The 26778-nt window shown below is 38.8% G+C and overlaps 1 protein-coding gene across 2 annotated transcripts in view; it reads left to right on the plus strand.

Annotated features, from left to right (window-relative positions):
- The window catches only part of sptbn5 (spectrin, beta, non-erythrocytic 5), a 35244-nt gene that overhangs the window by 3375 nt on the left and 5091 nt on the right, over positions 1-26778 (plus strand). The window contains exons 4-67 of one of the 2 annotated variants that reach the window (XR_007926020.1): positions 69-185; positions 958-1115; positions 1235-1463; positions 3417-4051; positions 4704-4842; positions 4981-5207; positions 5498-5651; positions 5859-6059; positions 6179-6385; positions 6586-6724; positions 6830-6963; positions 7072-7275; positions 7382-7534; positions 7710-7840; positions 7934-8185; positions 8380-8667; positions 8738-8981; positions 9128-9267; positions 9398-9497; positions 9628-9798; positions 9900-10064; positions 10280-10506; positions 10702-10888; positions 11095-11295; positions 11381-11494; positions 11573-11730; positions 11829-11961; positions 12601-12746; positions 12940-13054; positions 13137-13247; positions 14111-14290; positions 14416-14619; positions 14749-14898; positions 15072-15176; positions 15285-15476; positions 15560-15715; positions 15841-16032; positions 16145-16240; positions 16412-16530; positions 16645-16759; positions 17005-17118; positions 17415-17536; positions 17664-17826; positions 18058-18246; positions 18353-18430; positions 18569-18741; positions 19532-19622; positions 19741-19887; positions 20009-20146; positions 20305-20561; positions 20950-21136; positions 21312-21524; positions 21667-21863; positions 22734-22938; positions 23191-23367; positions 23483-23638; positions 23739-23956; positions 24036-24225; positions 24804-24980; positions 25127-25234; positions 25417-26163; positions 26237-26302; positions 26446-26529; positions 26648-26682. Coding sequence is in view for 1 of the 2 variants with exons in the window: in XM_051869117.1 (XP_051725077.1) it covers positions 69-185; positions 958-1115; positions 1235-1463; positions 3417-4051; positions 4704-4842; positions 4981-5207; positions 5498-5651; positions 5859-6059; positions 6179-6385; positions 6586-6724; positions 6830-6963; positions 7072-7275; positions 7382-7534; positions 7710-7840; positions 7934-8185; positions 8380-8667; positions 8738-8981; positions 9128-9267; positions 9398-9497; positions 9628-9798; positions 9900-10064; positions 10280-10506; positions 10702-10888; positions 11095-11295; positions 11381-11494; positions 11573-11730; positions 11829-11961; positions 12601-12746; positions 12940-13054; positions 13137-13247; positions 14111-14290; positions 14416-14619; positions 14749-14898; positions 15072-15176; positions 15285-15476; positions 15560-15715; positions 15841-16032; positions 16145-16240; positions 16412-16530; positions 16645-16759; positions 17005-17118; positions 17415-17536; positions 17664-17826; positions 18058-18246; positions 18353-18430; positions 18569-18741; positions 19532-19622; positions 19741-19887; positions 20009-20146; positions 20305-20561; positions 20950-21136; positions 21312-21524; positions 21667-21863; positions 22734-22938; positions 23191-23367; positions 23483-23638; positions 23739-23956; positions 24036-24225; positions 24804-24980; positions 25127-25234; positions 25417-26163; positions 26237-26302; positions 26446-26529 (11286 nt within the window). In the remaining variant the exon portion in view is untranslated. The remainder of the gene's footprint in view (positions 1-68; positions 186-957; positions 1116-1234; positions 1464-3416; positions 4052-4703; positions 4843-4980; positions 5208-5497; positions 5652-5858; positions 6060-6178; positions 6386-6585; positions 6725-6829; positions 6964-7071; positions 7276-7381; positions 7535-7709; positions 7841-7933; positions 8186-8379; positions 8668-8737; positions 8982-9127; positions 9268-9397; positions 9498-9627; positions 9799-9899; positions 10065-10279; positions 10507-10701; positions 10889-11094; positions 11296-11380; positions 11495-11572; positions 11731-11828; positions 11962-12600; positions 12747-12939; positions 13055-13136; positions 13248-14110; positions 14291-14415; positions 14620-14748; positions 14899-15071; positions 15177-15284; positions 15477-15559; positions 15716-15840; positions 16033-16144; positions 16241-16411; positions 16531-16644; positions 16760-17004; positions 17119-17414; positions 17537-17663; positions 17827-18057; positions 18247-18352; positions 18431-18568; positions 18742-19531; positions 19623-19740; positions 19888-20008; positions 20147-20304; positions 20562-20949; positions 21137-21311; positions 21525-21666; positions 21864-22733; positions 22939-23190; positions 23368-23482; positions 23639-23738; positions 23957-24035; positions 24226-24803; positions 24981-25126; positions 25235-25416; positions 26164-26236; positions 26303-26445; positions 26530-26647; positions 26683-26778) is intronic. The other variant, XM_051869117.1, reaches the window with a different exon arrangement.

The following is a 26778-nucleotide window of genomic DNA, read 5'->3' on the forward strand; positions in this document are numbered from 1 at the left end:
TAAACTAATGAGTTATATACTTGATAATCGTAGGTTTTTTTTTTTTCTCTCTGTTTATCTTCCTATAGATCCGCGTAGATCTGATTGGTCCGGAAAATATTGTGGATGGAGACAAAACCCTGATCCTGGGTCTAATTTGGATCATCATTCTCCGCTTCCAGATTGGAGCCATCAATCTTGTTGAGGTAAGGCCTTAAGAGTGGCCCCTGTAGACACTCAAAGGTGTGTTTGTCACTCTGGCCCTGTTTCCACATGGTATTAAGATGCGTTTTGGTCGATCGTATCACAAGTAGAAGAGGTAGACACATTCCCGTTTCCACTTGGTATTTTAATCCATCTCTTTTGTCCACTTTCAACCACTTCTGTCCTGATTTCTTCAAAGGCAGGGTCTATGGGTGGGTAAATGTATGGGCTTTTTCAGATCTTTCGATCTAATGGATGAAATAAGCTCACGCAATTTACATATGAACGCACCTGGAGATGACAGAAAAACATACAGAGAGCATCAGCTTTCATTTCTGCTCTGACAGCTGCAATACCACGTCAAATGTTGTGAAGAAATCAGGAATGGTGAGAGAATATTGTGCTTGGTATTTTCATCTTCAAACCAAATTTTAGGTTTTTCATCTTCAAACCAAACTTGGGTCTTCAGCTGACAAAGTTTAAATCCCGTCTGGCTAGCACGCGCTTTTCATAATGTTTACACGTTAGGTCAGTAGGTAGAGAGTTTGCGGCCTTTAGTGGCTGTTCAAACACATTCGACCACACTACCAAAGCAATCCGGTCGAATGTGTTTTCGACTACCTCTGGAAGTGATTGAAAGTGGACAAGCTCAAAACGTTTTACACCCTGTTTGCACCTGTATTTAGCGTCGTCCACTTGTGATCCGATCAACCAAAACACATCTTAATACCAGGTGGAAACAGGGCCTCTGTTTACATACCGTTTTGGTTTCAGGCTGGTGGTGATGCCAGTGCTGCACGGCGCTCAGCCAAAGAAGCTCTGTTGATCTGGTGTCAGCGTAAGACCGCTGGCTACACCAATGTCAATGTGCAAGATTTCTCAAGCAGCTGGAGAGATGGACTGGCCTTCAATGCTCTAATTCACGCCCATCGGTAGTATTTTGAGTGGATAGCACTTTCTTTTAATAAGGAACATAATATGGCTAAGGTCAGTATTTCAAGTTTCCTTTCCACAAATTCAGTCTCACAATTTTATGATAACACTGTTCCAGGCCTGATCTTTTTGATTACAACCGACTACGCCAGGATGATGCAAAGAGGAACCTCACCCATGCTTTCACTCTGGCAGAGGACGAGTTTGGTATAATGCAGCTCCTGGATGTGGAAGACGTCATGGTGCCCCATCCCGATGAGAAGTCTATCATGACTTATGTCTCTCTGTACTACCACTACTTCTCCAAAATGAAGCAGGGCCAGACAATCCAGAAGAGAATAGCTAAGGTTAGTTAGCAAACACATGTAGTTTAAAGAAATGTAAAATGAGATGGCAAGCATCACTATTATTATTGCTCATACTTTGGTACTTGAAATGGGTTATTGAGAAGAAAAAAATGTAGGACAGGGTTTTATTCATTGGTTGTTGACTGGATGGAGGAAGATCTGAATGTGAGCTTGCAGTCTGTTGTAAGAAAGGGACATGTTTGTGTGGACAAAATGATTGGAGAAGTTCGCCATATGTCACCATTGAGCTGTCTGTCGTTACAACATGTTTGGATGAATCATTCACTATAAAATCAATTAAATTCTTCTTATCACAAACAATGTGGAATTAGAAAAGGACACTGATACCTAAAATAGTGTGGTGTCTTGAGAAAAGGTGTGCAATTACTTTTCTAAGCAATCAGCTAATTAGGTTCACCTGCTGAAAATACATGCAAAAAAAAAAAAAAAAAATCCCATAAACTTATACTGAAGGCGAAACCCAAGCCATATCTATATTTGCTACTTCTGTAAGTTATTTGACCTGCACTAATTCCATAATAGTTATTAGTCATATAAGATTTGTTCTCTAAGGCTTGGCTTGGAATGCCGTAGATGTGATTATTTAGAGAGATATACACTTTGTTTGGTTCACCGGGACAAAGCAATATTACATGAGCATGTCCTTCCATGCACATTTACACAAAGCTTTTTGGGAAATGTCAAGCAGTGGCACCCTCTGTTGGTGAAAGTATGAACTGCAGCTACTGCAGTGTTGAATGAGGACTCTAATCTCAAAGACTCTTTAGGATTAGTGGATTTGACTGTGGGTCAAAAGGAGGAGCCCTGGTCTTAATCAGATCAGCGTAACTCTGGGCTGTAAATTCTGCTAAACAAGAGAGATAGTTGCCTGCATTGCATAGTCAAGAAACAGCTTTTCGGATAATGTTGACAATATGGAGGAAGACGTCCTCAGATACTCTTTGACAAACAGGAGGAGTTGATCCAGCAAAGATGAGCTCAGATGTCAGACGATGCCATTAACATGCTGGCAGGATACACATGGAGAAAAACATGGGCGTGAAGTGTCCTGTTCTGCCTGTGCAGTAAGACACTTTCACTCACCACTATGTCCACAAGTGTGAATAGAAATACTGGTATGTGTTGACTGGGTCACAGCTGTGGAGTAGTGTTAGCTGTCACAAAAGTGTATTAAACAATGACAGACAGATCTCGTCAGATGGATGGATGGGACAAAGATAAGCCCAGCCAGGCTCTGAGATGTCAAGACTCTGTGTTCATTTTATGGTAAGACTGGCAGCTCTCAGGTGTGACACAGTTGGGATAACAGATGACAATGGCTTTCAGTGGCTCTTTCAGCAGTGAGTGGCTGCGATGGCAGAACATGAGACACACAATTATTGAGCCGCAAAGGAGTTTTCCAGAAGTGGGAAAGGTGTGTATTAGTAGATGTAGTGTAGCTGTTGAACAAGAACGTGCTCCCAAATCACCCATCCTTCAGTGCAATAGAACTTGTGATTAAAATATACTCTATTTCTGTTATTATTTAGTGGTTAATACCTTCTTTGGTTTGTAAAAACCAAACCTATCCAAACCTGTATTACTTTCTTTCTTCTATGAAACATTTGAAAATACAATCTGAGGAATTTTTCAACTGTTTTTTGTCCATGCAATGAAAGTCAGTGGGGTACAAAACAATTGGAAACAATTGATTGTAACTGTATGGAGAAAAAGACATTTTCAAGATATTTTCTTTTGTATTTTAAAGAAGAAAGAAATTCATACAGGTTTGAAGTGACATGAGGGTCAGTATATTATTAAAGAAGTTTTATTTTTAGCTATAGTATCCTATCTATATGGTTTAATGCTGACTGTTCTTTCATTTATCTGCTTCAACATCAGTGTTTTTTAAAATATAAAGTTTATTTCTGTTGACCTTCTCTCTGCATGCAGATTGTGGACCTTCTGAAAGAGCTGGATGATATGAAACGTGTGTATGAGAGCATGGTGTCTGACTTACTACGCTGGATCAAGACCAAGGTGGTGGAGCTCAATGATCGCTCCTTCCCCAACTCCCTGCGAGAAATGCAGCATTTGGTGGCTGCCTTCAAGACATACCGCACTATAGAGAAGCCTCCGAAGTACCAGGAACGGGGGACCATAGAGGCTCACCTTTTCAACTTGCGAACCAAGCTGAGGGCAAACAACCAGTGGGACTACATTCCTCCGGAAGGCAAGACCTTGGGAGATATCGAAAGAAACTGGACCTTGCTTGAGCGAGCAGAATACCAGCGAGAGCGGGATCTCCAAAGTGCTCTGATAAGGCTGGAACAGCTGGAACAGTTGGCCCAGAAGTTTGGCCGTAAGGCTACGCTGAGGGAGAGCTACCTGGAGGACACTCTGCAACTGATTCAACAACAAGAACTGGGAGGGCTGCAAATACTGGAGGAGGCTGAGAAAGCAGCTCGCAGACTGGAGGCCCTGGGAGCAGATGTTTTGGCTCGTGAACCACGTTTCCGCGCTTTAAGTGAAATGGCTGCTGTCATTGAGAAAGAGAACTACCACAGCAAGGCACAAGTGATTCGCAGGTGAGAATTGCAGGTTCTTTATAATTACTTACTGAAACAAGCTCAAAGACATGTCAAAACATGCAGTTTGTTTTTGGTTCTTATTGATGCTGTTTTTTTCTCATTTGGGCTATTGCTTATTTGTAGACTAAAAAGATTAGCATAACCCATGGCAAAATTTGAGTCATTAGAGAAGCATTTGTTAAAGGGATAGTTCACCCAAAAATGAAAATGTTGTCATCATTTACACACCCTCAAATTGTTTCCAACCTGTATAAGTTTCTTTCTGCTGTTGAACACAAAAGATATTTTAAAGAATGTTGGTAATCAAACAATTTACGGTAGCCATTGACTTCCATAGTAGGAAAAAAACACTATGGAAGGTACTGGTAAAGGTAAATTGTCTGGTTACCAACATTCTTTGAAATATCTTCTTTTGTGTTCAACAGAAGAAAGAAACTCATACAGGTTTGGATCAACATGAGGGTGAGTAAATGATGACAACATTTTCATTTTTGGGTGAACTATCCTTAGGAATGTGGATATCGAAACTGACTTTATTCAAAGTAAAAACCAATTTAAAGGTGTAGAAGCATTTAATAATAATCATAGAAAATAAAATAATCATAGATAATATGTGTTTATTATCTCATTACTGTATTGTGTGTTACAGGCAGAGGGATATCATGAACCAATGGAAAACTTTGCAGCAGCTTCTGCAGCAGCAGAAAGAATATGTTGGAGATGCTGTGAATACATTTGCTGTCCTCAGAGACATTGAGTTAATATCTCAAGACCTCAGGGAATTACAGGTGAATGGGTCATATACTGTATATATGTCTGTTTATATATATATATATATATATATATATATAAACAGACATTATCACTGAGCATTATGAATTCTGAATATATAATGAGTTCTGAATATATTTCATTCCTGTTTAAAGACCCAGGCAGATTCCTCTGACATAGGAAAACAGCTGCCAGAGGTGGTAGCCCTACTGCAAAAGCAGGACTTGCTAGATGCTCAGATCATCTCACTTGGAGAAACCCTGAATGCCCTTAGCAGCAGCAGTGCCTTAAAGGTTAAACACCAAGGTGCCACAAAAGTTCAGAGAGAAATTAAAGATCTTAATGGCCAGTACAACTCCCTACTGGGTCTCAGCAAGAACAGGTAAACACTTTAAACCCATCTGATTGTTCTAGAAGCCATTTTATTTGTGGACATTTGTAAGACTGATTCTAAACTGAGTACAAAATTAAAAACAAAAAACAAAAAAACATATGTGACAAGTACTATATACTTAGACATGTATCTAGACTTACAGAAGCTAGACTGTAAGTTAAATGAAATGCAGACAGGATTGTATACAGTGCAATTTTACTATTGTAGAAATGGTTTTAAAATAGCGACTATGGACATTTACTGTACAGCAATAACATTGTCTGTTCTTGTCAAAAAAGGAGAAAAGCTCTTGAGGGACAGCTGAAGGTCTTTGAGTTTTTCCATGATTGTGAAGAAGTAGAAGCATGGATATATGAGAAATGGGTCCTCTCACAGGCTGCATCTCTGGGGAGAGACCTCAGTCAAATTCAGCAGGCCATTCAGAACCACAAGGTATGTGGCCATCACATACTTGAATACATACTATTATAAAATACCAAATTCAAGAATCAATGAAAAACATTACTGTCCGTAAATGCTTATTGATACTTAATGCTGTGTTAGGCACTACTATGACAGAGAACAGACTAATGTTGCTTAACCTCAGTGTGACTGGATCAGAGCTACTAAGATTAGCAAAAATGGCTATGTATGTTGCAGGCTTTAGAGGCAGAGATTCAATCACAGGAATCTCTGTGCTCTGGGGTTTTATCCAAAGGCCAAGAGCTGTGCAGGGTGAGACACCCCAATGAGAGAGACATCCAAAAGTGGATTCGGACTCTTCAGAAACAATGGCAGCAACTTAAAGAACAAGTCACCATCCGAAAGAACAGGCTGCATGCAGCCAGTGTCATCAAGCAGGTAGAAACCAAACTTGGCTGTGTATAGGCTCCTTCTGAATGGAAAGTGAGAAATTATGATTCAGTGGATCAAGGTTGGGATAAAAATGTGTTCTAAATACGATTCTTCCTTTCCCTCAGTATTTTGCAGACGTTACTGAAGCCAGATCATGGCTTGATGACCGCAAGCCACTTCTCATTGACGAGGATTATGGAAAGGATGAGGCCAGCAGTACTGCTCTGCTCCAGCGTCATCAAAGACTGGAGAAAGAAATGGAAGCATATGCCTCAGAAGTGAAACGCCTGGGGGAGCAGGCCAAGAGTGCTGCCCAACTTGCTCCTCTAACTGTGAGTCACAACCAAAACAGCCTATTAATTTAGAATACATTTAAAGCACTCACTCTGTCTGACTAATCCAAGGGTAATGGTGAAAAAATAGTATATTTATGCGATAAATGTAAATCATTCCTAGTCTAAAACACAAAATGCCTGTATAATTTTACGGATACAGCTTCAAGGGCACTGACACATTTTTTAATTAATTTAAGACTGAAACCCAGCAGAACAGAATGGTCCACTACAGTGATTCATCAGATGGCGAAGATGAAAAGGAGAAAAAAGCTGACAAACATGTCCTTAGCAAGGCTTTGCCACAAGAACAAGCAGTGATTAGGTTCAGATACAGAGGTACACAGCATCCTTTAGAGCTAAAATCTGATAAATGCTACTGGTCTTGTTTGTGTGCACCATGAACCAGTTTCTCCTTTGAGCTCATCCTGACCATTTTTCCAGGTCCTAAAATAACCTGGGACAGAGGACAAATACTGACAGTTGTCAGCAAGGAAAATGAGATGTTTCTTCTTCGAGACAGCAAAGGAAATGAACAACTAGTATCTTCCACATACATAAGGGAGCTGCCATCTTCTGTAAGACTCTTTATCAATTCAATTTGAATTTCAAATCTTATGAACCATAAAAACTGCTCTTTAAATTATATCTACTAGACAGCTTTTGCTTTTGCTTGTCAAATGCAGGAAGCACTACCTGAGCCTACAAATGGATTACCTGAGAGTCCAAAAAGGAAAGCGAACCGCCCCCGGCGCACTCGTTCCATGCGCCGTGGTACGGCTGAATTATCTGCCTCATCATTGCCTGATGAACACTTCCAAAAAGACACAATAGAGAGCACACAAAGCATTCTGGAACAGGATTTCAACAGCCTTTATAATTTAGCACAGGTGAATATTCAAGCTTTTACCAAGAATAGTTCTAGAGAACTTTATTCTTTACCATTTTAATGATATTTTACTTTAAAATATCATTTTAAACAATTTCTCCCACCAGTCAAAAAATAAGATCCTGGATGACACAGCACAACTACATAGGTTCTATAATGCCTGTGAGGAGTTTGAGTCCTGGATGGGAGACAAGGAGAATGTCCTCAACACTTTCAACTCCAACTCCAACAACTTAGAGGTTGTACAAGCCAAATATGAGGTCAGTTCTCCCTGAAAACACAAAATAACACAACATGAATCCTTTACAACCTTCAGAGCATCTTATAAAGTTGCTTGGAGAAATAACTCCCAAGATATGTACCTGTGTTCTTTGGATAACATGGTGGTATTTTGATTTAAAACATTCACTTCTTCTTTCTCAATGCCATACGCAGAACTTTCTAACTGAACTAGCCAGTGGTAGAAAGCAGCTTGATGACATTAACAAGCTTGGTGAGGAGCTTGTGAAAAAACAGCACAACAAGAAAAAAGAGATTCAGCTCAAACTTGGAAACGTAAACCGCAGGTATGTGGGCAAAATCAGCATTGTGCAGCAGTACAATCCCACCATACTATATTGTTGTTAAAAGGTCCTTAAAGTGTTTCTTTGCATGACCAGGTGGGAACATATTCAGAAACTGAAGGATGAGATGGCTCATGAGCTGCTTAGTTCTGCTGATGTGAAGTCCTTCCTGCAGACCTGCCAGGATGTCAAGGCTCAGCTCCAGGACAGGCTTTCCCAGCTTGACACACCTGACGTAGGAAGCTCACCATCAGCCCTACAGGCCGAGGAACACAGACATGCCCAGGCTGAGAGGGACATAGAAGCCCTGGAAAGGAAAATAGAGTACCTTAAAAGTGTGGCCAAGATGTGAGTTTGCTACAAAATTATTGCAGTACCACTTATTTTTGATGATATATTTATTGACATTTCTTATTTTTAACCTTGGCACATCTTGTAAACATCAGCAATAACTTATAGGAGAATGTTATATATAGTAGTGAACCTAAATCAATCCTCATTAATTTGCCTGTTAACTGAATATCCCATTGCTATTGCCACAGGAAAAAGGATTGTAGTCCTGCAGAGAGCGCCGCTATCATGGAAGAAGTACGTGCTCTGGAAGAGCTGCTGCGGCAGTTGAAGGCCCAAGCCATTCAGAGACAACGGATGCTTGAGGAAGCCCAACGCTTGCAACTCTTTCAGAAAGAGACCAGAGACCTGTTGTTGTGGGCTGAGGCAATACAGGAACACCTTCTGGAAGAGGAGACCGGATCTGATGTAGCATCTGCTCAAGCCCTGCTGAAGGAAAACCTTGATCTGAAACAAGAGATTTACCTGCAGAGAGCAAAGTTAGTTGTGTTTGATCTTTCTTTTGAAATTCTTGCTTAGTGCCTATGCTTGACAGTAAAATTATTTCAGATTAAAAGATATGGAGAAGCTGGGTAAATCTCTGGAGGTGGCATCTGGAGAGAAAGGAGCTAAAGATGTTCAGCAGACACTCACAAAGTTGGATCATGAGTGGAGCCAGCTGGACAAACTGTGGTCTAGTCGCAACAGAAGGCTTGAGCAAGGACTGGAGTTTCAAAGGCTGAATAAGGAAGCAGATCGCATAGAGGCCACCATTTCTGGTCATGAGGCCAGGCTGAAAGTCAGAGACTTGGGGGTAAATGAAAGATATGATACGGTTACATTTCATTTCTTTTTATTTTAATTTACTCATTGAATAAATTCATTCATTTCATGTCTCTCAAGCTAATTTTTTTGTCAAAGAGCTACACTTTGTAGGTTTAATGCATAATTTCTGCACAGGACTCAGTTGACAGCGTTCACAGTTTACTGGGCCGACAAGAAGAGCTTGAGGCTTTGCTTGTGGCTTTAGAGCGATCCATCAACCTCTTTCAAGACAAGAGCATGGAGCTTGTCAGTAAGCGTAACTTTGCTGCCAAAGAGTGAGTAGAGCCTATTATTTGTTTTTACATAGGCCTCTTGTAATTAAATGTATATGAATAATTATAATAGCTTGTTTCTTAGTGGTATTATCTGTTATCTTGTTAAGACTGGCATATTCCTGCTTTCCAGAATTCAACAGCGATCAAAGGTCATTCAAGATCGATTTAAGAGTCTGAAAGAGAATTGTAAATTAAGGAGACTTGAGTTACTTGCCTCAAATAAATACCAGGTAGTCCTTCAGTTTATGTTTTGGAATGTAACAGCATAATTTATAAATAATGAAACTTAGAATGATTTAGTAGCTATCAGACTATAAAACTAAACAACTATAGTGCTTAAAAATACTCTCCCTTGTATAGGAATTTTTAAGAGATGCAGAGGAAATGCTGCTGTGGATGGAGGAGAAGTTTGAGATTGCTGAGGACGAATCATACAGAGATCCAACCAACATCCTTCGCAAGCTCAAAAAACATGAGGCAGCAGAAAAAGAGATGAAGGCCAATCAAGTCCGCATAGACAGACTGACTGAGGTACAGTACCACATCAGAAGTACTGTTTCCTATTCTTCAAGCAACCCAAGTTTTTTGCCATGATTTTGTACATTTTTGATGATTGGATTTTATTTGGTTAGACTGGAGAGGAGATGTTGGCAGAGGATCACTATAACAGCCAGAGCATCCAGAAAAAGACTCGAGAAGTACGCCAAAGGTGGACTGAACTCCAAAGGAAGATGACAGAGAGAGGGGACAAACTACGACAGGCTGGCCAGCAGGAGCAACTAATGGAGCTGCTTCAGGTACTTGTACTCAAGCTCTGTTCTACTTTTGACTACTACAGGACAGCATTGAAAGAATTTATAAACTTATCCTTGAAATGTATTAGCAGAACAAATTTCTGTTATTCTTAAATCTTTTAATTTGGGTCATTAAATTAAATGGGTTGAAATGAGCTATTTACATTGGAAAAATGCTCTCATTTCTATATTTTAAAGTTTATTTTGTTTATTTTCAGGATGCAAAATTGAAGATTGAGACAATTGAGAGAATGTTACAGAATGCAATCAGGGGCCATGACCTTCGCTCAAGCAGACAGCTCCTAAAGGAGCACAAGCAGCTGGAGGAGGAAGCTCAAGAACTTGCAGAAAAAATCAACTCCATTGTCACCCGTGCCAAACACCTGGCCACCAACCATTTTGACTCTCAGCGCATTCTCAGGGAGACTGACACTTACCTGAAACTGTTAGTACTCATTTTTCCTCAAAAATGTTTTTCATAGTGAAAACTTACCTGTAATGAAAGTCTTGTTTTAAGGAAACAATAGCTAATAAATTGATGATAAATTATAGGTACATGCAGGGTCAGTTAATACAAAACTGTAAGGAGTTGCTTTCTCTGCATGTTTTAAGAAGCCTTTACCTCTGTTTTATTTGCCAGATTTAAGTCTTTACAGAAACCTTTGGATCATCGCCGAAGCCAGTTAGAGGCAGATGTGGCTCTATATAGCTTTTACCATGATGTAGACCTAGAGCTAAACTGGATATCAGAGCATCACCCTGTAGCTGATATGACAAACTATGAAAGATCTTTGGCTGGGGCAGTTAGCCTGCTTCAGAAACATAAGGTATGATTAGATACGAGTGTATGAATATTGCTGTGGATGAAATTACCTATTCAAAAATATAATGTAGATTCCCAATAGGGGTGTGATTTACAGCTTTTATATTGCTATGTATGCTTCAATTTACTAATTTAAAGAAAAGACTGTACATTTCTTTGTAGTAAAGCTGTATTCATTATAACTGTTAAATCTTTCAAAACCCCCTCTAGGACCTGCAGGCAGAGGTGAACGGCCACAGCAAGTACCTGCAACGAATACTGGACAGAGGAAAAGCCATGGCCCGGTCCAATCAGTGGAATGGTCAGGAAGTGCAGCAAAGGTGCAAGCAACTGACTGCAGAGTGGGAGGAGTTAGGGGATTCATGTGAGAAACGGTCCAGCGAACTTAACAAGGCAGTTACACGGGAGCAGGTAAAAGTGTAGGAGTGTTTGCAGTTTTTTTGGTCCAGTAATTATTCAAGCAATTAGTGTTAACATTTTTTTTTCTGATGGACAGCTTTTGCTTGACTGCAATGAGCTGGAAACGCTTCTGTCAGAAACATCAGCTTTGGTCAGCACTGATTATGGCAAGACTGAATTAGCTACTCAGAGTCTAATAAAGCAGCATGAGGTGAGTAATCTTTAGCTTGTACTAATGCAATAGCTTAAGGTTTTAACATGTTAACACATATTGGTTTGGTTTTTCCAGGGTGTGGAGGGGCAGATTGAGGTACTTGCTGCTCAAGTAGATGAACTCAAGTCCAACGTTAAGCAGGCTGTACGTGTGTGGGGTTTAGAGGAGTTGAACAAGCCCTACAACCACATTAAATCTAAGCTTAGTGAGGTTCAACACTCAGCGACAGTCAGGTAAAACAACAATCAGTAGATAAATCAGGACAACTAACAGAAGTACACACCATCATGTTTCTTTGCATTGTTAAAACAAACATGTCTCATTATAACAGAGAGCAGAGGCTTAGAGAGACCCTAAACCTACATGAATTTAAACGTGAGTCTGCTGAATTGGAGGAATGGATCGCTCAGCAGAAACAGATTGCCACTTCTAACGACTTTGGGAGTGATTATGAAAATGCACTGGTGAGACTAACTATCTGTGGCAGACCACCTGTCCAAAGATTTGTCACTGTCCTGCATATTTACCTTTAAACTTCTTAGCACTGTACTTTAATTGGTTAAGGTCCAAGAATTTTTAGAGAAAAATCAATATTTTAGTAAAGGTATTTTAGGGCTGTCATTTTTAATGTTTAATTAAAATATTAATACAGAAATATATTTAAAAATATATATTAACACATTTTCTGAATTTGATATTAATCCAATAGTGGGTATAAAAAAGACACTATCAACTTAAATAAATATTCTCCAGTTAATATATTAATAACGTTTCTTTAGCTTTAGTATAGTGACAAAATAAAAGCCAATAATTTAATTATTTACAATATCACACATATTATGTTCTCATTATTTTATTTCTTTAATCTTATTATTATTTCTTATTTAATCTTATTTCACTTATTTGCCCCTAGCAATTATCATATTTTCTGGGACCTTGCCATTAAAATATGTGAAACCTTATTTTACTATTTAAAAACTATTAAAAGTTTATACATTTCAGTATGATTCATAAATTGAATCCTGTATCTTGAGGATTAGATAAACAGTTATGCGTGTTGTCTGTGATCAGGATCTGTCTAAGCACCTCTTGTTTCATGATAGCAACTGCGTGGGAGATTTGAGGTATTCTTAAAGCAGCTGGAGGTGGGACTGGAGAGGATGCACACCTGTGAAGAGTTGGCTGACAAACTCATCAAAACTAATCACCCTGAGAGCAGCTTCATCCGAGAAACACAGAGTCTACTAAGGTAATGGCATGTGATCAGGAAAAACATATATAAACAAAATATTATAAACAAATACAGTCATTTCACATTTGTGTCAAATAAAATTAATTTTGTATGTGATGTGTCAGACCTGTGTATATAGTTACATAATTTTACAGTCTTTAGATATAATTTGCAGTTCATACTTACATGAAGTCTATTGTATGAATGACAGAGAATCGTGGGAAGAGCTGCAGAACTTATCCAAAGAACGTATAGAAAAGCTACGTAAATCTGAGGAATGTCACAAATTCTACAAAGACCTGACTGATGCGCTAGGACAGATAAAGGTATCCGGTCCAGCTGTGCAATAAAGTCATGCTGTTGAATAATATGATAAACATATCTGCCCTTGTGCTTTTCTTGTACCAGGAGAGGTACAAAAGCGTTCCTGATGACATAGCCAAAGATCTGAAGGGGGTGCTGTCACAGCTACGGAAACATGAAGCTCTTGTACATGAGCTGGCTGGAACAGAGCAACAGGTACATAAAGAGAGCATTCATTACAGGTGTGCTCAGTAATTGCACTGGTGAAATGCCATCATCTTGGAGTAACACTATACTGACACCTAGTGGGTTGCATGAATGCTTTTGTGCAAAGTGAAAAACTACTGAGTACACCGTGAAGTTGATTATTGTTGTATATATGTATTAAGTTGGTTATTGGTATATATATATATATATATATATATATATATATATATATATGTAATAGTATGGAGTGTTTTAATATCTTAATATCTTACGGGTAATAATAAGTGATGACTCGGTTGTTTCTCTATGCCTATTTGAACTCACCTGGTTTTCTGCTGTTAAATGATGAATTTTTATTTATTTTGCTGGTTCAAGTTGTGTCTTAGACAGTTTTGTCAACGATGTTTTCCGTCATCTGTAGCCTACTCATCTGTGACGCTGTCTTAGTGGAGATTAGTGGAATTACCTGACTCGGTGACTTTCCTGATCTCTCCTTTGTTCAAAATACTCAAATACTACAAACGGCGAATTCTTCGGCACCAAATAATACTTTTCTCCATAACCGAATCGTGATCCTTTCTCTCTTTTCCTCGTTGCGCCGTTAGCTCGCGCTTCGCGCCTAGTAGCTTTACCCGCGCTGCCGTCTGATTGGTCGCCTTCAGTTTCATTCTGACAAGGAATATGAGATGTTCTGTGAAAATTTACAACTTAAAAAATGTATAAGTAGAAAGAATAGATGAAATAATTAGCAAATAAATAAATAAATGGTTTACAAAATAATTACTCTGCAAGTAAATAAATAAACAATTTACAAATGCTCACATAAATCTCTTTCTTGGTTTTAGTGTTTACATTTTGTGATTTTTCTACAGCTTCAGGAGCTGTTAGATGGAACTGACGACATTCTGGATATATGCTCTCCTGAGCTGAAGGTGGTGTTGCAGAAGCTGCAGCAGGAGGTGGTGGAGAGCTGGGAAAATCTTCGTATGCGCATGGAGCAGAGGGAGGAGGAGCTGCAGTCAGCTAAGGACCGCTACATATTCCTCAACACGGTAGCCTACACTCATAGTACATTTTTTAAAGAAGATTTTAAACTCCAAGGTTTGATTTGGTGGAAAATTAGAAAATATTGTTTGAAAACTAATTTATAACCATTTCATATCGCCTTGTTCCTCAGGCACAGGACTACTCCCTCTGGTGCTCCCAGGTGCTGAGTGGGATGAAGGCAGAGGAGTCCATTAGAGACGTTGCTACCTGTGATCTGCAGTTGTTGCAGCATCAGCAGCTCTGGGCTGAGATTGTGGCCCATGAGGAGACGTATGCTCAGGCCATATCCATGGGCCAGGACCAACTGGAGCATGACATACCTGATGCTAGAGAAGTGAGAAACTCAGATTTGTCTGATTTATACAACAACATTGCAAACTGTAATATTATTTATCAAATTGACATGAGAGACAAAAATATAAGCATACCAAATACATGTTTAAACATTCTGTGTGGCCATCAGATCCAAGAGAAACTGAAAGCTCTGCAAGAAGAGAAAGAGACACTTTCTGATAACTGGCAGTCCAAGCAGAAATGGCTGGAGAACACATATCTGGAGCAGGTGTTTTATAGAGACACTGAGCACATGGAAAAAATCACTAACTCTCAAGAGGTTAGTGCTCCTGTAAACTAGCAGGAATTAATTTCATTTATATTTGAACATGGTGACCTGGTGACCTCTTAAATAATTATGCATATAGTATTAGTTCACAAATTCATTTCAGAATCAAGTTTGTAGTTAGACATTCATATTTTTTAAAGCTAACAACACCAGTTTCTTTGCAGATCCAGTTGAAGAACAGTGATTTGGGAACGACAGTGGATGATGTCGAAACTTTGATTAAACGCCATGAAGCCTTTGAAAAACTTCTTAATTCTCAGGAAGACAAGGTGGGTTGGTTTTCTTTCTTCAGCCTATTGTATGGTCTGATGCATTTAACACAAAGTGACATTTTCAGACTAAGTATAGATGAAAGAATGTCTTATTATGTTGTGTAGATGGTGGCTCTTCAGGAGTCAGCGGAGCGTTTAAGGACAGAAGGTTTGAATCGAGAAAAAAGCACCAACATTAAGAACAAACTGAAAGCTCTCCAGGAGAGGAGGGAACGCATCAAAGATCTGTCTGAAAAACGCAGAGAGGATCTTGAGATCTCGAAGCTTCTCTGTATGTTCAACCGAGATGTGTCAGAGGTACTTCTCATTTCCAGGTGACCTTAAACAGATAGAAACAAACAATTTAATTGGTTGGTTTATGATATTTATTTGTATTGTAGGCAGAGGAATGGATCACAGACCGAATGAATAAGATACAAGAAGACTCCAAAATGGACATGAGCAACCTTCAGACTAAAATGAAGATACTGCAGAAGCATCAGGTGTTTGAAGCAGAGATTCTGGCCCATGGAAATATCATTGAATCTGTCCAGCAGGTGAGTCGCTGTACCAAAGTCACAAGGTGGTTCAGTAGTCAGTAAGAGATAATCCTATATTTATTTATTCTTCTTTTAGTCTTCATACATATATTTAACATAGTTTGTCACATATTTGTCACAAGGCTGGAAATGAACTGGTGACCATGCGGCATCCGAAATCAAAGGAGATACGGCAGACCATTTCTGTGCTGATCTCTCATTGGGAGGCTCTGAAGCAAGCAGTTGCGGCCCGTGGAAAAGTTCTTGAGGATAACCGTGATTTTCTTGAGTTCCTGCAGAAAGTGGAACAGGTTGAAGTTTGGATTAGGCAAAAGGTGAATAAATGAGGCCATTCCATAACAAATTGTTGAAAACATGCGTTGATATACACAGTACTCGTATACTAGTTAATGTTTGGTTTCACTGACCTCAGTTTCTTTGCTGCAGGAGGTGATGATAAATGTTGGTGATGTTGGAGAGGATTATGAACATGGTCAGCAACTGCTCAAGAAGCTCAGTGAATTCAGAGGCTCAGGTTCTGGAGTAAGTCTGGTGTTCTGCTTGATTTAGCAAATGTTAACTTAAAGAAAAACACATCAACTACTCCGTTTACTCCGTATGATAATTACACACTGTAGGCTTTGTATATTATATTGGCAGCATATTGCTTAGTGCAGTAACATTCTTTCACTAAGTAGTTTTCATCATTTTCAGGATGTCACTGTTGATGATGCCCATATCAAGACAATCAACACTCTGGCAGCCCGGCTAGAGAGACAGAACAGTGATGAGTTGGCGACTGTGAGAAAGCGTAGGCAGCAGCTCAATGAACGGTACAGCCTCCTATATTTCAACTGAGATCATGTTCATTTAATAAAATACACTTGTCCTCTGTTATATCTTGCATATTGTTGTTTGTTTTGACTTTCTTGTCACCTTCCCAACAGATGGAGTAATTTCCATGGCAACCTGAGCAGCTATAAGAGGAAGCTAGAGGCAGCGCTAGAAGTCCACGCCTTGATTCGAGAGCTAGAGGAAGTCCGGGACAGAGCTGGAGAGAAAGTGCGTGAGAGAGAGACTGTATAGCTATCAAATTATATGTATTTGAATCTGAACTCAACTTTGGCTTGGAACCCAATATAATACTCAATTTATCATATCAGCAAGATTGTAACTGCTTAAATTTTGATGAATATACATAAATGTAATTTAAATTATTTTATATTTAATTTTACAATAGAACAATATTTTTGAATGTATTTAAGGAAATATTCTTAATTTAATTTAATTTAATTTTTGGGCCACAGATGCTACTGCTCCAGGGTCAGGGCTGTGGAGTGGATGTGGAGAGTGTGGAAAACCTCATTCGCAGACACGAGGAGATGGAGAGGGAGGCGAGAGTCATCCAGGAGAGAGGCGCTGTGAGTAGACTGGACAGCTGTAATACAAAGAACACATTCATCCATATTAATCAGTGCACTGTGGGTAGCACGTCCTATACAATATCTATTGTGTGCGCTGGCTTTGTGGTTAAAGGCTTTATAGAAAAACTCTCAGCACCTTCCAATGAAGTAACTGCTGTAAGTACAAAAGCCTTTAAATAAACCATTCACGGTGCATTATATGCTGTAGTGTGAGGGTTTGTGTAAATCACTAAAGCTAGTCTGCTTACAAGAAGGGTTACAAAGAACACAATTGCTCTAATTTGTAAAACCAGGCCTTGGAGAAGGACACTAAAGATCGGTTAAGGAGACACTCTGATCTGTCTGACAAACTTAGTAAGAAGCAGGAAGAGGTCAACATTGCTTTAGTGAAGCTGGACAAGGAAATCAAACGAAGGTATGCTGCCATTAGTTGCTATATTCTTAGTTTATAAAAATAACAATAATGTGATATTTAAATAATATGGTAAAAATGAATATAAAATATACATAAAATGAGAAAAATACACTTTGTTGTTGTTTAGGAAGGAGCGGTTGCAGGAGTCTCATCAGCTGCAACTGTTTAAAGCTAACCAGCGCCTCCTGTTGGACTGGAACCTGAAGCAAAGCAATGAGATGGCAAAGAAAGGCCTGCCAAAGAGTAAGACTGAAGCTGAGAGTTTCATACTAGAGCACCAGAACTGGAAGGTATTTAAAAACGGCAGATTATTTTTCTTGTTTTTGTGTGTTCTTATCTTTTTCTGTAAGAAATACAAAGCTAAATATAATATATTTACCTTTATTCAGTTATCAGATGCTTTGATCCAAAGCAACTTAAAAATGAGTAACATCTCAAGTGATTTGTCATAGTACATTGTACTAACATTGTACTGTTAGATGATACCAGACTTCAGATGTATCAACATTTAACGATTGCAGGCTGAGATTGATGCCCGCAGTGAGCGTATAGATTCAGTCAAGAGTTTTGGACAGAATCTTGTGAAGTCTGGACACAGCGATTCAGCGGAGATTAAAGAAGCCCTACACAAGCTGGAGGATGCCAAAACAAAGCTTGCTCAAGCTTGGGAGGACCGAAAGAAAACTCTGGATCAAGCACTGAAGCTCCAGGTGACTTAGGATAACAGCAGGATGTTTTGCTCCATTAAGGTTCTGTTTATTCTAGAGTATTTCTGAGGTATTATGTGGAGCATAATGAGATATTGATTGGTTGCAGATATTCCTGGGCTATACTGACCAGACTGAGAGCTGGATGAGTAACAGGGAGGCTTTCTTGATCAATGAAGATCTTGGGGTAAGAGCTTCATTTCTTGGACCCCATTAAAGGGCAGAGTAACATTTCACCTTATAAGAAAACAAAATGCCCTTGGTTGTTTTATCCTCTGTAACTTTGGAAATGGATCCTGAAAGATGTTTCACATTGTCATTGTAGGGTTCATTATCAGAGGTGGAGGCTCTTCAGAGGAAGCACGCTCTGTTTGAGAACTCTCTTGAAGCTCAGATGGAGCAGGTGGCAGAAGTTGACAGATATGCTCAACAGCTCATACAGGCACAGCACTATGACTCTGACAACATCAAGAAGAAGACTAAAGCTATTCTGCTCAGGTATGCAGTAAACAAACAAAACTCACTTCCCTTGTAAAAAAGAATTATGCTTTAGCACACTTTTAAAAAGAGTACTAATTACAGAAATAATATTTAAAAGCATATACTTAAGTTCTAACTAAATGTAATTTTTATGGACTCTTAACTGTATGTTAATTGCAATTAAGTAAAAATATATTATAGTTTATAATTTATATTGTTATTATATTATAGTTCATTTATATTAAATGCATTTAGCTGAATTTCAGAGTGCCTTTTGACCCACTTAAGAAGGATATAAGTACAGCTCTATTTGTAATTTCATAATTACTATGTTGTCTTTGAAATATGGTTAAAGTGTACTGCAAAATGTACTGACAAGCATTTATGGTAAACTGTGTATTTAAATATATTTGTAATTACACATTTAACTTATTTTAAATGTACTTAAATGAAACTTAAAAATTAAAAATATATCAACTTTAAATGTCATATTAAAAAAGACTATAATTAAAATTTTAATCAAGTACATAATGTTAGTCAGCACATTAAAATAAGTATATTAAAGCATGGCAAATGATTATTAAAAGTATATTTTAAAGTAAAACCTTTAATTGTGCCCTTTTTATTACATTATTACAAAGTGACCTTTTATTTTATTAATATTATATGATCTGCAAGACAAATATACTTTTAAGATTTTAAGAACACTACAAGTGCACATTAAATACATTTAAGTGCACTTCTTTTTCAGAAGGGTTTGAAGATCAAAAACATTATAAAGTACTTTAAGTAAAATCCTTTTTTAAAGGAAGGACAAATTACTGGAAATGAGCAAAGCCAGACGAAAAGCTTTGGAAGAATCTCTACAGCTGCAGAAATTCCTGGAAGGAAGCTATGAGGTGTGTGAAGAAAAAAAACTCCTGCTGAATTTGAAAAATAGAGAGATGACATCTATGTAGTTTGATCTATTTTACACGTCAGTATATTTTTTACAAAGTTAAATTCTCATTTGTAAAGGTTTCCTCATGGTTGAATGAGAAGAACTCTGTGGCTGTTGATGAGAGCTGGAGAGATCCTATCAACCTACAGGCAAAGCTACTAAAACACCAGAGCTTTGAGGCAGAGATTCTGGCTAACCGCAACAGAGTGCAGACCCTCATGAAAGTATGACATTGGACTCTTAAAAGAATGTCTAAATATATCTTAATCTTTCTCTATTTGTATGAAATTCAGACTTAAAAAAGCATCAGCAGCGTTTAGCCTAAAACAGGAAATGTTTCCTCAGGAGGGTGAAAACATGCTAGCATCTAGTCATCCTGCTAAAAGCAAGATAAAACCACGAATAAAGGATGTCGATGACAGCTGGGACCAGCTTTTAAGCAACTGCAAACAGAAGAAGTCACGTCTACAGCAAGCATATCAGGTACAGCATGCTAAAACTCGTGTGAAAACACATTGTTCTCTGACAATAAATATTAGATACACCAGCATACTCTCATGACTTTCAGATTTACTGACTCTGGTCTGAAATATCATCTTGCATATGGGGTTTTTGTTTGCCTTTTCTTGGTTTTCCTCTAGGCGTTGCAGTTTCAGCGCTCTTTGGATGACATTGAGGAGTGGCTTGGATTAGTTGAGGTAGAAGTGGCGAATGAGGACTACGGGGGAGACCTTGCCTCAGTTGGTAGGCTGCTTAAAGCCCTGCAGGGTCTGGAAGAAATGGTAGATGCATACATGGAGAAGGTCCAGGGGCTGGTGGACATAGCCAAAGACTTCAGCTCTCAAGGCAACTTCCTTGCAGAAAATATACAGCAGAGGGTTTGGGAGGTGGTCAAGAGGTATGTTTTTGTTCAGACCCCAATGTTCACAGAAAAACAGCTCATCTTACTGTGGAAAAAGTTTAGTTTCTGCAGATAGTAGATAGTCTGAAAGTAGTGGTCCAATGGTCCATGGTCCAAATCCTGTGATGGGCAAAAACTAACAATTGAGAATGTAAAAGATTTGATAATCTCTTATTCACAAGCAAGAAATATTGCTCAAGATTAAACATTAATGTGGCCACTATTTATGAGTTTTGAAATGTCATTAAAATTATCTAAAACCTAACACACCACATGATTGCTGTGTCATACTACATGTAATCCTATAGCATATGAGGTATTATGTTTTATTACATTTGATTGACAGACTGAGTGAAAAACACTGACATTTAATAATTTCTCTCAGGTATAATGGCCTGGCTGATCCGCTGCAGGCCCGCAGGGAAACTCTGGAGTCATGGCAGCTGCTGTTCCAGTTCTACAGGGACTTAGAGGATGAGCTGCTGTGGATTCAGGACAAGCTGCAGGCCACAGTCACAAAAGACTGGGGCACATCCCTGCAGAGCATACAAACCATAGTCAAAAAACATCTGGTTAGTCTGGTTCTGAAATCTGTAACTTATACTCATGCATGTTTAACATGTGCTTCTAAACTTTGTTGGACTGTAGTCCTGGCTTTCTGCTCTGCTCTGCTTTTTTTTTTTTTTTACAGGACTTCTCAGCTAGCATAAAGAGCCACTACTGATATGCTAATACCTTCCCTCACAGGTTATGATGCAGGAAATTGAGAACCGAACCCCTCTAATCATGGCTGTACAGGAGGCAGGACAGAACCTGGTGCGAGGACGACACTTTGCATCACGTGAGATTAATGAAAGACTTGCTGAGTTAAAGAAGAACTTTGACACTCTAAAGGAAGAGTCAACAAATAAAGATCGCCTGCTTCAACAAGCACTAAAAATCCAGACCTTTCTCTCAGAGGTGTGTTACCAGTTCATAAAGTAATGTGATTCATACAATATATATATATATATATATATATATATATATATATATATATATATAATCATATATATTTATATATATTAAATCTGATGTCTGATGTCTCTCCATTTTGACACAGGTTTCCCAACTGGAACAATGGATGGAGGAACAGAGGCCTGTATTAGAGTCTAGGGACTATGGAAAGAGTGAGGAGGCCACTGAAGCTTTCCTCAGGAAACTGGACACAGTTGACCTAGAGCTGGAAAGCCAGCATGGAAAAGTAGAAGCACTCCTGAAAACCGGCACTGATCTAGAAAAGTCCCAGCATCCCAACAGGTGCAGTCATTCAGTCATATGAGCACTGATTAATTGAACTAATGGCTTTGCCGTCAGAGATGTCAGCAGAATGTTACTCAACACATTTGGTTCAAGAAGACATGACAGTACAAAATAATTTGTTGTTGTTGTTGTTGTTGAAGGCAGAAGAATATATAGTATATCATGTTCTCATACACTACTGTTCAAAGGTTAGGGCTTGGTAAGATTTTTTAAAGTTTTTGAAAGAAATCTCGGTAACACTTTAGTATGGGGAACACATTCATTATTAACTATGACTTTTCCCTCAATAAACTCCTAATTTACTGCTTATTAATAGGTAGTTGTTGTAGTTGTTAAGTTTAGGTATTGGGTAGGATTAAGGGATGTAGAATATGGTCATGCAGAATAAGGCATATTTGCTCCCCATACTGAAGTGTTACCAAAGCCTCTATACTCCCCAAGGCTGCATTTTATAAATCAAAAATACAGTAAAAACTGTAATATTGTGAAATACTATTAAAATTTAAAATAACAGTTTTTTATTTTACTATATTTTAAAATGTAAATAATTCAAATGATAGCAAAGCTGAATTTTCAGCATCATTACTCCAGTCTTTAGAGTCTTTAGATTCTTCAGAAATCATTCCAATATGCTGATTTGGTGCTGTTGAAAACACTTGTGCTGCTAAATATTTTGTGGAAACCATGATACATTTTTTCTGGACTGGAATTAATAGAAAGCTCAAAAAAACAGGATTTATTTGATGTGAACTTCTTTGTAATACTAAAATTAATAATTTCTTTAAAAATCTTACTGACCCCAAACTTTTGAACTGTAGTATAAATGTCTGAAATAATGATGTTTTGACTTAAAATGTGTCTTTGCAGCCATTTAGTGAGTAAGAGCCTTGAAGATATGCAGAGTGAGTTTGAGACACTACTACAGCTGTCTGCTGAACGTCGCACTGAGTTGGAGAATCAGTACAATCTCTATGTATTTGAGAGAGAAGCCAGAGACCTACAGAACTGGCTCCTTTCTCGCAAGACCATAGCAGAGTCTGATGATTTTGGACAGGATCTGGAAGCGGTGGAGGTAAGAATGCATCAAAATTAGTTTGCCAAGAGAGCAAAAACACGCTATACAATTTTAAGATTGATGTAATCTTTATATATTCACCTATATCTGTTAAATATTGTTTATTTTCCTACATGGCACATTATTTGTTCTTACAGATCATGTATTATAAGTCTACCATGGTTACTTAAAAAATAATTTTAAAAAAACCTTCGTAACTGTAAGAACTATTTTAATCATCAAAATAATTAACTCGATTGCTCTTATTAGGCACTGCAGAAGAAGTTTGAGGATTTTGCAGAAGAGGTCAGCACTCTGGGCCAGAGTAAGCTGAGTACTGTCCAAAAGCTGAAGCAGACAGTGCAGTCATCAGAGGCACAGCAAAGAGAGAGAGATCTACTGAAGCTCTGGGAGAATTTAAACAAGGCTATGAAAGCAAGAGCAGAGGTAATATTAAAAAATAATCAATGGTAGTTCTTCTAAGGTTCTGCTCACGGTTTATATTTGACTGATGTAAAAGACTGAGCTTCTTCTTAGAGTAACAATAGCATGTTTTTGACAGAACCTGCGTTCCGCTCGAGAGGTTCACCAGTTTGACCATGACCTGGATGAGCTTAAGAGCTGGATGAATGAAAAAGAGGTGGCTCTGGACTCTGAGGAGCAGGAGAATGACCTGCTGAGTGTCCAAGCTCTCATTCGGCAACATGAAGGCTTAGAGGTAACCAATATTCATACGCAGTTGTTACTATGTTTAATTCAAAACATTTAAACGTTTACCACAGGTGGATTTTTAATAGTTCAACCATTTGTTTCATCAGAGGGACCTTGCAGTGATAGAAGATGACGTGTCTCGTCGAAAAGAGGAAGGCAAAGCTCTGGTCCGCAGGTGTCCTCGAGTGAAGGACAGTTTGAGCGAGAGGCTGCAGGAAATGGAGGAGTTCTGGAGCAGCCTGCTGGAGAAGGCCAACCAGCGCAGACAAAGACTCCAACAGGCAGAGGCCGTTCAGAGATATCTGACTGAATGGAGAGAGCTGATGTATGCAATGTTTTCTTTTTTGGCTGTTTTTCATGTGTTGCTCTGCTGTTTTACATTTATGTTGTTGATACTGTGTTAGGGGCTGGCTTAAGGAGACATTGTCCCTAGTGTCAGGGGATGGGGTTGGAGGCGAGGTTAAAGACCTGGAGCAACTGATTAAAAGACACAATGAGTACCGCACACAGATTGACAGGCAACTAGACAAATCAGAAATGATTAAAAGCGAAGGGAGACGTCTGATGGAAGAGGGGAACTTCATGAGTCACGAGGTACGGCACTTACACCTGAAGGCTGGAATACTCTACACAACTTTTGCCCTGATTTTTGCCCCAATTTGCAGTCTGAAATAGTTGATGTTAGTAAAAATAAGAGCTAGTCTGCAGATATTGGGCAGTCGGAGTGGACAGATTTCATTTAAAATATTTCATAGTGTGCAGTGTTGTCATTGTTAACTAAAACTATTAAAAATTGTTTAGTTTTTTTTTATGAATTGAAATAAAGTTGTAATAATAATTGCTGTAATAAAGCTGTAAAAATAGTATGTTACAAATGTTGCAATAGCATCTAACTAAATTAAAATAGAAGTACTAAAACTTTTTAAGTTAGTTTTTAATTTTAAGGTCTAAATTAAAATTCTGGGATGCTGTAAAAACTTAATTCAGGTAGATTTAGAAAAGTTTCAGTGTAACATTCTCTTCATCAGCAACATTTAGTTAACAACAAAACATGATCAACATGTACAGTGTTCCTTTTGAATCTTTTTATGAATGCACTTTACACGTCACAGCAGATGGAAATAAGTCTTTAAAAAAATACTTGATGTTATTCTATATCTATGTCTTTGCAGCTGGAGGATCGTCTTGTGCAGCTGCAGGAGCTGGAGGTGCGGGTGCTGGAGGCCTGGGCTGAAAGGAGAGCTCAATATCAGGAAGACCTTGAACTGCAGCAACTGCAGAGAGAGCTGGAGCAGGCCGAGCACTGGCTCAACACCTATGAGAGCACGCTCAGAGCAGAGGACTATGGGGTGAGGCTGTCTGCAGTTTATGGTTTACTGATTTAAGTATTCTTTTTTATGAATTTTGGGGATTGGGAAAATTATAAACAGCATAATACTCCCATTAACTTAAAAAACAGTTTCATGAAATCTAATTGTATCGAATGTGTGGACAGGACTCAGTATCAGATGTTTTGGAGTTAATGAAGAAGCAAGAGGACTTGGAAGCCATGATTCAAGCCCAGAGCGAGAGATTTAATGCCCTTCAAGACAGAAGAACACAGGTAAAAAATGGCAAATACAGATTACTCATACTAGCTTTTTGTTTTTCTCAATTTATTTCCATTTTCTAAAATTCAAATCAAATTCAAAAGCAGTTTCATGCCTTTTAAAAGATGCAAACATCCACATTAATCAGTTTCAATTCACCCTTTTTGATTTCTCTGCTCTTTCTTTGCTCTCCCAGAGAGAAAAGAAGATAAAAGAAATTCAAAGAGGTGACAATAGAGACAGCAGCATGAACAAGCCCATTCATGTAACATCACTAAGGCGAAAGCCATCTGAGCGCCCTGCTTTGCCCCCACATCCCTCACTGACTAGTCCTGTCCTAAAGAACAGCGGTGATAAGAGTGATAATTCATCCACACCCTCGCAAGTCCCTACAGCCAGGTCTGCCATCCTGCGGAGAAACAGCAGTGATAAAACCGATTCCTCTGTGGTGTCACGAGTGGCATCAGGCCTCAGGAGCAACAACAGCAGCGAAAGAGATATCATAACATCCCCCGACAAACCGTCCACCTCTGTTCTGGACAGCCCCAATTCCTCAGAAGCTTCTAGTGCTGTTTACCAATCCCATTATTTACACAATGTCCACAAGACTGACAACAACACATCTGAAGATGAGGTTGATACACCGAGACAGACCGAACCCTCCCTCATTGTCATTGCCAAACCAAGGATCACTCCTAGGCGTCTGAAACCATCAACCCCTGATAAAGAGATTTGGGGTCCTCCTGAATCAAAACCCCCTGAGCCACCCTCCAAAGATGCAGAAATGGTCGACAACCAAAACTCAGAGGAGAGAAACCTTCCCCCTTCCACCCCACCAGAAAACCTTCAGTCATCTCCTCCATCTTCCCCTTCAGACCCAGATGAAGTTCAAGCACCCTCTTCTACTAACTCTCTAATAGCCCCCTCGACTATTGCCGCCAAGGTAAATAAACACTTTTTTGTCCTTTTTGTTTTAGTTTCCACCTTTTTGGTCTGCAATTTGTGTCTCTTTCTAGATCAGAACAGGATGTGCCAAAATGGAGGGAACCTTGGAGATTAAACTGAAGCAAGGAGGAAATAAAGTAAGCTTTCCAACCAACACCAATGGTGATATTGATTAAAAAGCTCTCTCTGACATCCTTAGCTCCACTTCTTTGTTTATAGTGTGGTTTTGTTTCTGTAAGAGCACTTAATGGTGTAACATTGATCTGTTGGTTTGGATCAGGGCTTGGATCACTGGGAAACAGTCTATGCGCTACTGGAAGAGGAGACACTCAATCTGTTTAAAGACCAAGATGCCGCCAGTGAGGTATGGCTCTACACACACACAACATTTTCACACACACACATATATTTGGCTAGACACGCTAGTGAAAAAGGGACTCAGTGAGTGCTGTTTAATATTAATTAACTATATCTCCAGACAGACAGGGTAATTATATCTGCAGACAACCCCACATCAGTGAGTTCACCATATGATGACAACAATTAAGAGCCATTGTATCAATAAAGCAGATGTTTCTGTGGTGGACTTTGTGGACTCTGATTATTTTTCCCC

This window comes from Ctenopharyngodon idella, chromosome 17 (assembly GCF_019924925.1).
Source record: "Ctenopharyngodon idella isolate HZGC_01 chromosome 17, HZGC01, whole genome shotgun sequence".
Classification (NCBI taxonomy): Eukaryota; Metazoa; Chordata; class Actinopteri; order Cypriniformes; family Xenocyprididae; genus Ctenopharyngodon; species Ctenopharyngodon idella.